The sequence below is a fragment of the Puntigrus tetrazona genome, chromosome 23, assembly GCF_018831695.1.
Source record: "Puntigrus tetrazona isolate hp1 chromosome 23, ASM1883169v1, whole genome shotgun sequence".
Classification (NCBI taxonomy): domain Eukaryota; kingdom Metazoa; phylum Chordata; class Actinopteri; order Cypriniformes; family Cyprinidae; genus Puntigrus; species Puntigrus tetrazona.
This window is the reverse complement of record NC_056721.1, coordinates 7,683,212-7,695,282: the sequence shown is the minus strand read 5'-3', so window position 1 is coordinate 7,695,282 and position 12,071 is coordinate 7,683,212. Positions and strand designations below refer to the sequence as shown.

The following is a 12,071-nucleotide window of genomic DNA, read 5'->3' as shown; positions in this document are numbered from 1 at the left end:
ACAGTTTTCTTCCCTTCTGTTCAATCAGAGGCAGCGATGTGGAACTGTAGGGGGAACAAATAGCGCCTCACAACAAAGATGAAAAACAACTTGAGTCTTCAATGATATTCCATAATTCAGAGCCTGGGGTCGAGCAAACACCATCAAATCATAACCGCGGGCCTGCGCGAGTTAAATAGCTATATAAATATGGCAATGGAGGTTAAATAGGAGAATTGGCCATTTTCTCCCCACAGTGTGGACCGAAGAGTAAAAACTCTTTGGGTCTTGCTGGGAGGAGAAAGAAACAAGGACAATTTAATGCGTTTTAATGTGACAAACACGCACAATAACTTCTGCTTGACCTGTACGGGCCGGAGGAAACCGACAATCCCAGAATGCATTTCTGTGCTGGAAAGTGGATGTGTTTTGATTTGCATGTAAATTGCAGACAAGGGACTTTTTCATTCCAGAGCAGGTGTACTTTCTAACGCTCCTGCACTTGTGCGCACACTCGCACGCTCACGACTACACGCACAGAGGCGGTGTGACATGAAAAACGTAGCAGTGAACACAGCTGTTGTAGGCAAAAACCTTTCCTTGAGGAGCCTTGCATGCAGCTATAAAGGGTGCAGATGGGTTTTACGGTCTTTACCGAAATCGCATGGAACCTTTAAGTACTAACGTCGTTTCCAGTGACTTGATGGGATGAGAACACATTATTTGAATAATGGGACAATCCAGTCCTCTTCAGGCTGTGGCAACATACAATATATGGTCAAAAGTATGTGGACACCTGAACAACACATTCACTAGATGTTCGAACATGAAAGACAAGAGGGTCAAGAGGTCAGGGTGATGCTAGAATGAAGATAAATTAATAATAATAATAAAGAAAGAAAGAAAGAAAGAAAGAAAGAAAGAAAGAAAGAAAGAAAGAAAAGACATGCTTTCATAGAAAACCAAGAAGATATGATTCAAAGTATTTCATTTCAATGTTTTTTTAAATTATTTAATTTATTTTATTCAGAATTTCTTAGAAAAAATCAATTAAACTGCTTCACTGCTTAGAAATGTTTAATGTATAAATAAGAAATGTATAAATAAATAAATATCACAGAGAGGATCCCTGTAGACTTTGTGTCAAGGTCAGTAGATTATAATAGTACAATTGTACAACGTCATGCTGTGCTTAACTTAACACAAACATAATGATTTATTTTTTTATAATTTATGATGTTACTTATTAGTCATAAGTAATAACAAATTTTAAAGAAATTCATCATGATGCGTAACAATTAAATAATATATATATATATATTGTTACACTTTATTTTACAGTGTCCCTGTTACACAATAATTATACATTTAATCACTAATTGATATTAACTACATTTCCATACTATTTGGTAGGGTTACTTGTATCTAGGCATAATTTATGTAAACATATTATTATTAATATAAAATAAAGTGTTTATCCAAAATGCTTCATTACTTGATTAAGTCAAAAGAATACAAAAAATATTGCTTAAAAATGGCATGCATATTTTAAACCAACTAGAATACAAAGACACGTTTCAGGCTATTTTTGCCTTGTTGTTTTAAACATCAACTCTCTATGGAACCACTATCAATGACCCAAGAGCATCACTCTTGACCCAAGAGCATTGATTTGGGTGATTGTGGGTCCATTTAGAGCCAAAGAGGTGTTGCAAATGGCACAGGCTTTCAAATATCGTGTTTTCAGTTTTGATCCGTACAGTTAATACAGAAAATGTTCCCTGGGTGAAAGAGAACAGATAAAGATATCTAAGTGGAGTTTCATGCGGCGCTACATAATGTGTACCATGTGAAGCACTTTGTTTACTCAAGAGCCCGTTGGAAGCAGCACGGCAGCACAAAACACACAGAGCAGCCCACACAATGATATACATGACATACTGTATAACGTAATGGACCATGTTACACGTACACAACACGTGTGACAGTAAGGTGAAATACATGTTGAGGGAAAACTCTTGATTAAATTGTGACCATCTAGGAGCTCCAAGGGGCTTTTAGCATAGTGCTTTTATAAAACTGGGAAAGAGAAAAAGATGCATACGCTCGAGCATTCCATTAACACATACATACAAACCCGATTCAAGTCTTTGGCAATACACACATGTCGACGTGTACATCGACAGGCAGGCAAAACAGCGTGTTCTTTCCTTTGATCTTTGCGAGGTAATTATAGGGAGATAATCTCAGCGCTGGACCCCTTAGTTGGGGCCAATCTGGCCTCTATCGGGAGCCAGAACTGAAAGGTCAAGAATGAGTTTTCGAAGAAAGGACGCTGTGAAAGCAACAGGCTTTACAATGGGGTTATTTGATGTGGTCAACTTGACAATTTATTCAATAGTCGTTAATGTGCAGCCCACCGCATGGGTACTTACGAGCACTGGGATTTATTTTTTGCTCTGTAAAGTTGATTAATATAATTTTTGCTTTCACTGTTGCTGCACTTCAGAGTGTATTTGAATTGCATGTTTTTTCGCCCACACATCCAGTGTTTCTTTTCAAAAACAGCTGAGGGAAAATGAATGAAATGGGAAAGGAAAGAAATGAGAGTAGATGTTGAGTGGAATAGGCAGATGCATGTAAAACTTCAGCTATTTATTTTTCTCTTCAGCAAGTATATCCATTCTGCTTCACCTTTCAGATTCAGCTTTCAGTCCATTATCTGTGTCCAAAGATGCAGAAAACGAAAGCTCACAGTTCTTTCACACCTTACAGCCTTCAATTTATCTTTTTAAACCTTAAACATTCAACCATCAGTCTTTGGAGCTGCACGACCCTATAATCAGCAGATAAGACTGAGGCGCTTAGACTATAAAGACACGCCATGTTCCACATACCAGAATCAGTGCACTACTGCTTAGCCACCAAGCCAAGAATTGACGAAAAATGACTACATAGGAATATATAAGGGTTAGGAGAGATTTTAAAACAGCCCAACTATTATTAAAAATTTCCTGAATTCATTACAGTATATGTTTTTAAAATGTATTGGCGAATTAAAATTTTTAAATTGAGGTTAGATAAATCTCAAAACTGGCTGAACTGAAGTGGAACTTACAGAACATGGACCATCAGCAGTTTTTATTCATTTCCAGCTTGTCGAAAGCGAGAAGCAAAATGGTTTACAGCCATATCTAGGCTTTGCCAAATTGGTTTTTAATAAAAGTTTTCAGAGCAAGTGAAGCTCACCAAGTTTGAGAAAGCAGAATCGGCTGCTCACTTCTATTGTCACAGGAGTCGATACGAAAACAAAGTTGACCCATTTCCTATTTTAATAGACACCCTTAACATTGTTGTGAACAATACACTGATGTACATTACTTCAGTGGGAAAAATGTTTTCACAAGGATTGACAAAAACAATGGTTTTCTGCTTGCTGACATCATCAAGCCCTCTTGTTTTAACCCCTCCCTCTTTTCACACATGGCAGCTTTCTTTGGCCAAGGTCCACCCGTAAGGCCATTTGATCGACGTCAAACAACCAATCACAGTTCGTTTTGATTCAGTGTCACTTTTCGGGGTGTGGAAATGTCCTAACGATAACAGATCGGTGTGTAAAAATCTCTATGAAAAGATTCTATGCCACAAACAAAAAATGGTGCCACAATGATGCATTCTTATTCGCCAGGCCCACTTTTTTCCAAATCCAGTTAAGTCATTAATACAGTTAAGACAGTAAACTAATCATTTTGATTCAGAAATATGTTACATTATCCAAATATATGACTATGGAACTTCTTAAACCTAAGGAAGGTGCCTGCATTAACTACCACAATGCAATAGGCTTATTAAATATGAAAGCTCATTTCTGCATTACACTGAAAAAAGGTAAAATTAACTTTTTCTTTTTTTTTCCCCAAGTAAATTTCTCATTACACCACCGTCATATAACCATCCTTCAGTCTAACTACGGCCTCTTCTGTGCAATAGTAAACTAATAAGCTTCAACAACAAAAACTCTAAACATAAACAGTAAAAACTAAAAGGTCTTTGAATTTATGAAAAGAATGCATACAATTTCCACGTGTACTCTCCCGATTCAGTCCTTTGCAAAGTATGCTGGGAGCTAAAAGTTCACCCATTTACTTTCAGTTAATGCAATAAAATAGTAGTCAGAAGTGCTTTAAGTATTCTTCGGTTTTGGACATTTAGGTTGATTGCAGTGGAACACAATGATATTAAGCTGTAATAAAGTGAAGAGTAAAAATACAAGTGTGTGATAATCCATGTTATAATAATTATTTCTATTTATTTTACCTCACAATTAATTTTTTTACTTCAAAGTGGAAAGAAGATTCCATAAATCAGAATGTTTGTTATGGAAAGTTCATTTGCGTGAAAAGGAGCACAACGCAGATAATGTAAAACATACATATGGACATGTGCATGCATACCTGTGTACCCACGCGCACGCATTTCACACAAACATGGTTTTTAATAACGGCCGTCTCATTTGGCAATAAATATTGCATTTGAATCTCACAGATGGAGGTCCCTTTGGAACCGTCATGGAGAGTGCAGAAGTCTGCTTGAGGGCATGATTCTTATTTCACTCTCGCAGTGTATGGTGTGTATATGCATGCTTTCCAGGGCAAGGCCGTGTGACAGTGTGTGAATGATCTGTACATGCACTGTGTTCATGCACTCGCATATGTCTGCGTTACGTGTGCGAGAGTGTGTAACTGTAACAGATGAATCTCGCTTGAGTGCCCAGGTGTATTTCTATTTGAGAACTATAGCAGACTATTCAAGCAATGTGTGAATGTGCATACAGTATATATATATATATATATATATATATATATATATATATATATATATATATATATATGTGTGTGTGTGTGTGTGTGTGTGTGTGTGTGTGTGTGTGTGTGTGTGTGGTGATAATCCCTTTCTGTAATGTCATTCATAGGGTTTGGATGATCAGTTCAGGCACAAGTGGTAATACAGCCAGTGTGCTGGAAGAATTGCGTCTGTATGGAGAGAGAAGAAGAGGGTTCTGGGAAAATAGAAAGTAGACATTCAAAGACTCATCAGGGATTATACACTCACACTCACGCTTCTTTTGTTGCTGAGGCTTAAACTGAACTTCACCTTAAACCAAAAGTGAAGCAGCCCGGACTTACTGAATATGAGATATTGTAGTTCCATTTTTGCCTGCCTGTCAATTTTTTAAATCAACCAACTAAAACTGCTGGCATTTTGTTATATGGTTTCACTGGAACAGAGAGACTGAGGGAACTGCTGGTAAGGTCAGCGCTACAACTCCAACAATAAATGCATAAAAAAAGCATTGTGAATATGAGGAATAATAACATCCCCTTCCTATTTTAAGGCCTGTTAAGACTTATATTAACTATAATGATAACCATGTACTATAAAGTTTTAATAACTATTCTAGCTCTGTGAGAATACCAAAGTCCACACAGAGGAAATGACAGTGGAACAAAAGCGTTGGAATCAAATTATTTTCTGGCTGATGAATGATAAGACATTTACAGCTAATCATGATCCATAAACTTTAAAGAGCACAAGCGTTTACTGTTAACGTGGCGGACAACATAACATGCTTAAAACAAAATATTAATGTGGGTTGCTGTGGATGCTAACATTATCATTGTTACAGTTGTCTTTATAGTCATTTATAGACTTTAGACTTTAGAAAATACAAATAGTCAGCCATCAAAATTATTAGCTAAAGGAAACTAGAGGAAACACTAAGAGGAAAGCTAGAAGACTTAAAAAGTATGTCTCAAAAAAAAGAAAGGTTCTATTATCTGTCACGGTGTGGTACGGGAAGATGAAAGTTCATAATAAAAGTGTTTTAATATCAATATCAATATTTTAATGTCAATATCTGAGCTGGACAGTTGATGAATGAACAATATTATATAAACATAGCCGTCAAAAAAAAAAAATATATATATATATATATATTTTTTTAAATCTATGAATAGCTCCCTAATATTTCTAGGAAATGCGTTTATGGAGGGGGATTTTATTATTATTTTTAATTATAATACATAAACAACTTAATCTATAAATTCCCTCAACAACTTATAGTCATGTTTTTACCTTTCTTTAAACACTTAAATCTATCACAGCCTATGCTAACTAAAATAAATGTAAAGGAACAATCAAACAAACACCGGTTTTCTTTAGCCTAATCCTTAAAGTACACTAAACTCCAGCAGGTCCACAGATACAGATAAACTGCCGTTCCCATTAGGGCACACATTACACTTCAATGACAACAATTAACACCAAGCAAACTGCTTCGTGTGCAGACGCATGCATAACATGCACCCAATGGAAAAAAAAGCCCTCAGCGAAAGATGACATATGGCGCGAGCAATTTCCCTCTCAATTTCAGCTCCAACTCCAACTGATATTTTCATGTGCCAGAAAATAGCCGTTCCCCCTTCACTCCCCCCTCTCTGAAAGTCATCTGCTCCGTGAGCAGTAAGCACCATCGCAGCTTGTAGACCCAAATGAGAGCGTACAAATGATTTGTGGCACCATCGTCCCGCAAAGGCGCCGGAGAACGGAAGCGGGGAAGGAGAGGAGGAGGGGAAAGAGAAGAGAGGGAGGAGACGTGGAGGGGGAGATAATGTCACTTTCACCTTGTATTCCTCCGCCAGCCCATAATGCTCATTTTTCCCCATTTTCACAGCAAATTCGTTTCAGTAGTGGTGGCCAACCCCCCCCTCTTCAACTAGAGCAAATGAGAGAGAAATGAGAGAGCGAAGGCAAACGAGAGGGAGGGCGAGAGCGAGGGGTGCCGTTGGGGGGTGAGTGGGCCGAATTTGCACAGTGACCTTTTTCTGATCCAATCTCACTGATGAATCCTAATGAAGGATTTAATAAAATCACACTTTACAATCTGTCTCTGCATCAAAGCGTGGAATCACATTCATATCAGACCAACTGCGTACACAAACCCGATGAAATAAATATCAGATCTAAACCTGTGTGCGCGTGTGTGTGTGTGTGTGTGTCGTCGGTCGGCGGCCGGGGAGGGGGGCTGCGGGGTTGGGACGGGCCTCTGAAATTGGCCAGACTGAACAGGGAACGCCTGGGCCATTTGTTCCAGATGCGGTCTAAAATCACATCTCATCACTTTCATTTAGTCCTTAATGAGTTAGCCGTCAACAACACGACACACAATTCCACGCCGACGTACACACAGTTAAAGTTCGGAGGAAGGTTACTTCAGTGATGGTGGAAAGAAAAGTTTTCGGATAAAATATTTGTCAATTTATAGCAACAAAGTGGACTAAACAAGCCTATTTTTGAATGTCATTTGAATATTTGAGCATTATTTTTAGAAGCTATGCTGCTAAATATTTCCTTAATAGATGAAAGCATCAGAACACGACTTCAGAACCTTAATGGAGGTCAAAATCATTTGGTTATTTTTCAGCTACTATTTTGCATTCAGACATATTGGATTTGGTTACACTGTACTTTAAGATGTCTTCTTTACAGTCTAATATGCAATTATGGTGGGTAATATTAATTAACAGCATGTTACTTACTATAAAGTTAAGGTCGGGATTAGGGTTTGGTTTGGGGTTAGTTTTGTGTACTTATGCTACATTTACTGGTATAGCATTGCTATGAGCGCATGCATCATATGTGGGTGCTGTCAAATGTAATATTACTATAGATTTGTATATAACTTTAGGTTATATCGCAAGGCAAAGCATTCAATTTTGGGTGGGGACGATTTCAATTCTGCCATTAAAAATCTGTCATTACTTAACCTCATGTTGATCCAAAACTCTATGACTGTCTTCTGTGAAACACAAAAGAATATATGAAGGACATTGGTAACCAAATAGTTTTGGTTAGCATTGACTTTCATGGGGGAATAAATTACACAAAAACAATCTGATTTTCCTCAGTAGAGACAGAGTGTATGTAGTATTTAACCACAGTACAAGTACATATTGGTACATAATATCTACAGCTCTAATGTTTGTGTAACTACACACAAGTAACAGCCCAGTGAATGGATGTGCAAGTACAAATGTGTAACAGGACACTGGAAATAACACTTTTTGGTAAGCAAAATATAAATGTGTAACAGGGCTAACAGCACTTTGGTATGAAAAGGTTTACACTTTATATTAAGCAGACATTTCCTATGTAATTACACAGCAGTGGACCGCAAGTTAGGCTTTTACATATAAATGGTGTTTGGTGTCCAGAATGTTACGCTTTATATTAAGTGGACAGTTCCTGAGTTACCATGTAAGTGCACTGGAAATACCCCAATACACCAACTCCAGATCCAACTCAAAATTGTCCCAATTACTCGAATACATTGTTACAAAATGCAGTTATATAGATCCTGTTACAGAAGTACTTAGTGAAGCGAAAATACTGTGCTGTTACCTATGTACGAGTACTTATACACATACCATTTTGAGGGTTGTAACATGTGTGTAGTTACAGAAATATTACAGCTGTAGATACTATGTACCGATGTGTACTTACACTGTGTCTACATACTATACATACACATTTTTGGTGCGAATTCAATCATTAACATTCAAAACAGACTTCTTTGCTCCAGAATCTCTGTGTTCAGTGGAAGAAAGTCAGCTATACAGGTTTGGATAGACATGATGATTTTTGGGGAAATTCTTTTAAAAATTTTGTATTTGCAATATGACGTTTAAAACGGAACAAAATGTTTTCCTGATAAAATGTTCCAAAGACATCCAACAAGATACACGGGACAGGTTTCAAAGCAGAAGAAAGGTAGCAATGCTACATATTTTTTAAAAAACAACAACAATCCAGCACACAAATAGAACAAAACAACAGGAAACTAAACTTCTCAGACATAGGGCCAAGGTGCAGATGTAGTCTTTGCGATGCTGACATCTGGTGGCCACAGGATCTCACGTCAGCCTGGAAGAACAGGCAGCGAGCAGAAAGATTCGTGTGATTATCCGATTATTCATATACAGCACAAAACTTAATCTGACATTGTGTTTATAATTCCAAAAAAGTTGGCGAGGTCAATGCATAGTGTCCCTGAATATGTGTGCAATCCGAAAAGCAATCTGTGTGACCAGAACAGAGCAAATGCCAGGACTGAATTGATTCCATAGGAAATTACCAATATGCAATTTTTCACTGCATATAATTCAAATGACAGTTACTCAGATTCATACAGGAGAGAGAGTGAAAAAGAGACAGAGAATCTTCTGGCTTTGTAAATGTGTGCACATGGATGTGAGAGGATAACACACAAATCGTTGTGTAAATATGTGCGTTAATCAGAGAAACGCCTGTGCTTTAGCTCAGAGAATGAATGTGTGCGAATTAAAAGGATGTCTTACTTTTTCACAGTCAGTGAGTATTTGGAAATGTCTGTGCACATTACAAATCTATCCTTCCATCCATCTGATTATGCAGTATATCCATCCATCCATTTACTGTATCTACCTGACTCTAGGATAAGATGCGAGTAAACCACAAGGTTCCATTGATATACAGAAGCGTATTACTTCTATCATGAAGGTCTGAACTCTGTTGTAAACATGCGGTGAAATGGAGTTCTGTTCTGCATCTTTATTCTGAAAGCACTCAGCAGAGTAAGTACTACATGCCTTTACAAACTGCACCTCAGAAGCCTCTTTTTTTCCCCCGTGGTATCGATATGCTCCCATTGAAAACAGAGCACTCAGGAGAAGACAACAATGACTCAGCTGAGGTTTTTCTCCCATACATGTCCAGTAGGTTCTATCTGCACACTTCCTTCTTCTCAGCCATAACTGAAACATTTGCTAAAAGCTTCTCTTCCAGGCCCTTTGTTCATCACTACAACTCCAATCTCAGGCTGCTCCTGTAGTGACCTAAGCATAATGAATTATTCACTCGTCTTCTTTGTAATTAATGGTCTGTGCTTTCTAAGTGCAGCTCTAAATTGGTGTGTTTTATGGGGTCCTGTAGAACTGTTGTGCAAATCAATTCACCATCTCACTAAAGGCCATACACAGTGGTTTCTTCATGTGGAAAATCTAATTCATAAATGCCAAGTGGGAGCAGTTGCAAGGTAAATGTATTTTCTCACACAAACATATACTGTTATGGTGAGGTTTATATCGTAGAAGAAAAAAAAACTGTCTTGATACATTTTACCAATGAGTGTAATATACAGCATAAAACGATTCTTTAAAAAGCCGCAATAATATCTTAATAAATTAAAATGAATGCATTTTTTGCATTATTATTATTTTTTTTAAACCTTGCATGACAAGTAGCCCATTGTAACATATATACTGTCATTCAAACTTTTGGGTTTGGTAAGATTTTTAATTGCGTTTTTTTTTTCTGAATAGTCTATAGAGAGATAGTCTGTATTAATATGTTTACTAGTCATTTATTTACTGTTATGGTAAAGTTGAATTTTCAGCATCATTACTCCAGACTTCAGTGTCATGTGATCCTTTAGAAATGTTGAAAACAGTTGAGCTACTTCATATTTTGTGGAAACCATGGCACTTATAGAAATTATATGAGTAGAAATGATAAAAGCACAGCATTTATTTGAAATAGAAATGTCTTGTAACTGTACAAATGTCTTCGCTGTTTCTTCCTAATTAGAAGTATATATTTTCAATTACAGACCCAAACATTTGAATGTAGTGTATTACTTTAACTGCAACCCCCACCCCATATTTCAAATTATAAGAATGCGAAACATCTTAGTGGTCCTTAAATACATTCATTTTAATGGAAAAAAAAAAAAGGTTGGCACACAAAGCTAGTTCTGTACACATTAAAGTAAATGAATAATTATTAGGTGAGCTTTACCTTTCTCGGATACCTCAGCATCTTCCATGACAGTGCTCGGCTCTTTGGTTTGACCGTCTGCTCTTTGAGTCTGATTGGTCTCTGCATGCATCACTGGTCACTCTGCAGAAAGACAAGAGACATTAGGTCACTCATTTTTCAAAACAACCTGAAGGGGGAGTGATGTGTGTGTGTGTGGTGTTTATTAAGGGGTTTAGAGAGAAGCAGGCATCTCAGTGCTATAAAGAAGATTGCTGGATCAAAGCCCACTCAAGGCCTCTCATCTGACCACTGCTGTTGTGCCTTCAAGCAAATAAATTGACCTTTTTGTGCACCGCGCTGCAAGCTTCCTATAGCGACTCTATGTCCTTTTCCTCTTCTCTTTCCCTTCACGTCAAGTTACAGCAGTGTTTTCAACTAATATTTTCTCAGCACTTGCTGTGAATGAAAAAAAGTGCACCTGGTCCCTATTGTTTGCATTGATCTTTCCTCCACAGCATGCATCAGCACACATTCTCTTCCTCTGTTTGTTCTGTTTGTCTCCACCTGGACTATCATGACTCATGCCAAACTCATTCTCCCATTCACTTCCCGGGACAGAAAACATTTTCATAAAATCTCTCCAAAGCAATAATCCCGCCTTCACACCCTGCCACAACTCACAAGCTGGGTAATACTGGGCAAAACGTTAAGCATAAGCTGCATCAGAAAGCGGTGGCATTGCTTTTGCAATCGATGTTTAGTTTTGTCTTTTTTAAAACAAGTAATTTTTTGTAGAGAAGCATAAAAAACAATTACATTAGTACTGTGTATTCAACAAGGGTATAGACTACAGCTTATTTATCCAAAAAGTTTGTAGAATTTTCCTGATAGAGAGCACAAAAACCCCAACCTACCTTGACTGAAAGTTTTAGATGTTTTTGCACATGTACGTCCTTAAGAGATGGTCTAAAAACGATGCATTGAGCGCAAGCTTTACTTTTATCATCAACTCTGAAGTGATTCAGACACTCTCAACAGTTTCTGTGAAACTGAGGCACCAAAGCGCACAGTGACAGCAGAAATAGTAAAAAATTCTGCTTTTGAAAAAATAATAACGCTGTCTGGGTGGGTTTGTTGGTACAGAAGCGTAGAAGAAGAATAAAAAAAAAAAGTCACAATGCCATCCTTTTAGACAGATGAAGTAGTGTAAAAAAAGAAGAAGAAGAAGAAAATATGGC

At 37.4% G+C, this 12,071-nt stretch overlaps 1 protein-coding gene across 5 annotated transcripts in view; it reads right to left on the bottom strand.

Moving 5' to 3' along the window:
• myt1b (myelin transcription factor 1b) overlaps window positions 1-10,979 on the bottom strand; it is an 80,749-nt gene extending 69,770 nt beyond the window's left edge. For all 5 annotated transcript variants that reach the window (XM_043225219.1, XM_043225220.1, XM_043225222.1 and 2 more), the window contains exon 1: window positions 10,873-10,979. In XM_043225219.1, coding sequence (XP_043081154.1) covers window positions 10,873-10,963 — 91 coding nt within the window. In that variant the 5' untranslated portion in view covers window positions 10,964-10,979. The remainder of the gene's footprint in view (window positions 1-10,872) is intronic.
• Between the last annotated feature and the right edge of the window lie 1,092 nt (window positions 10,980-12,071).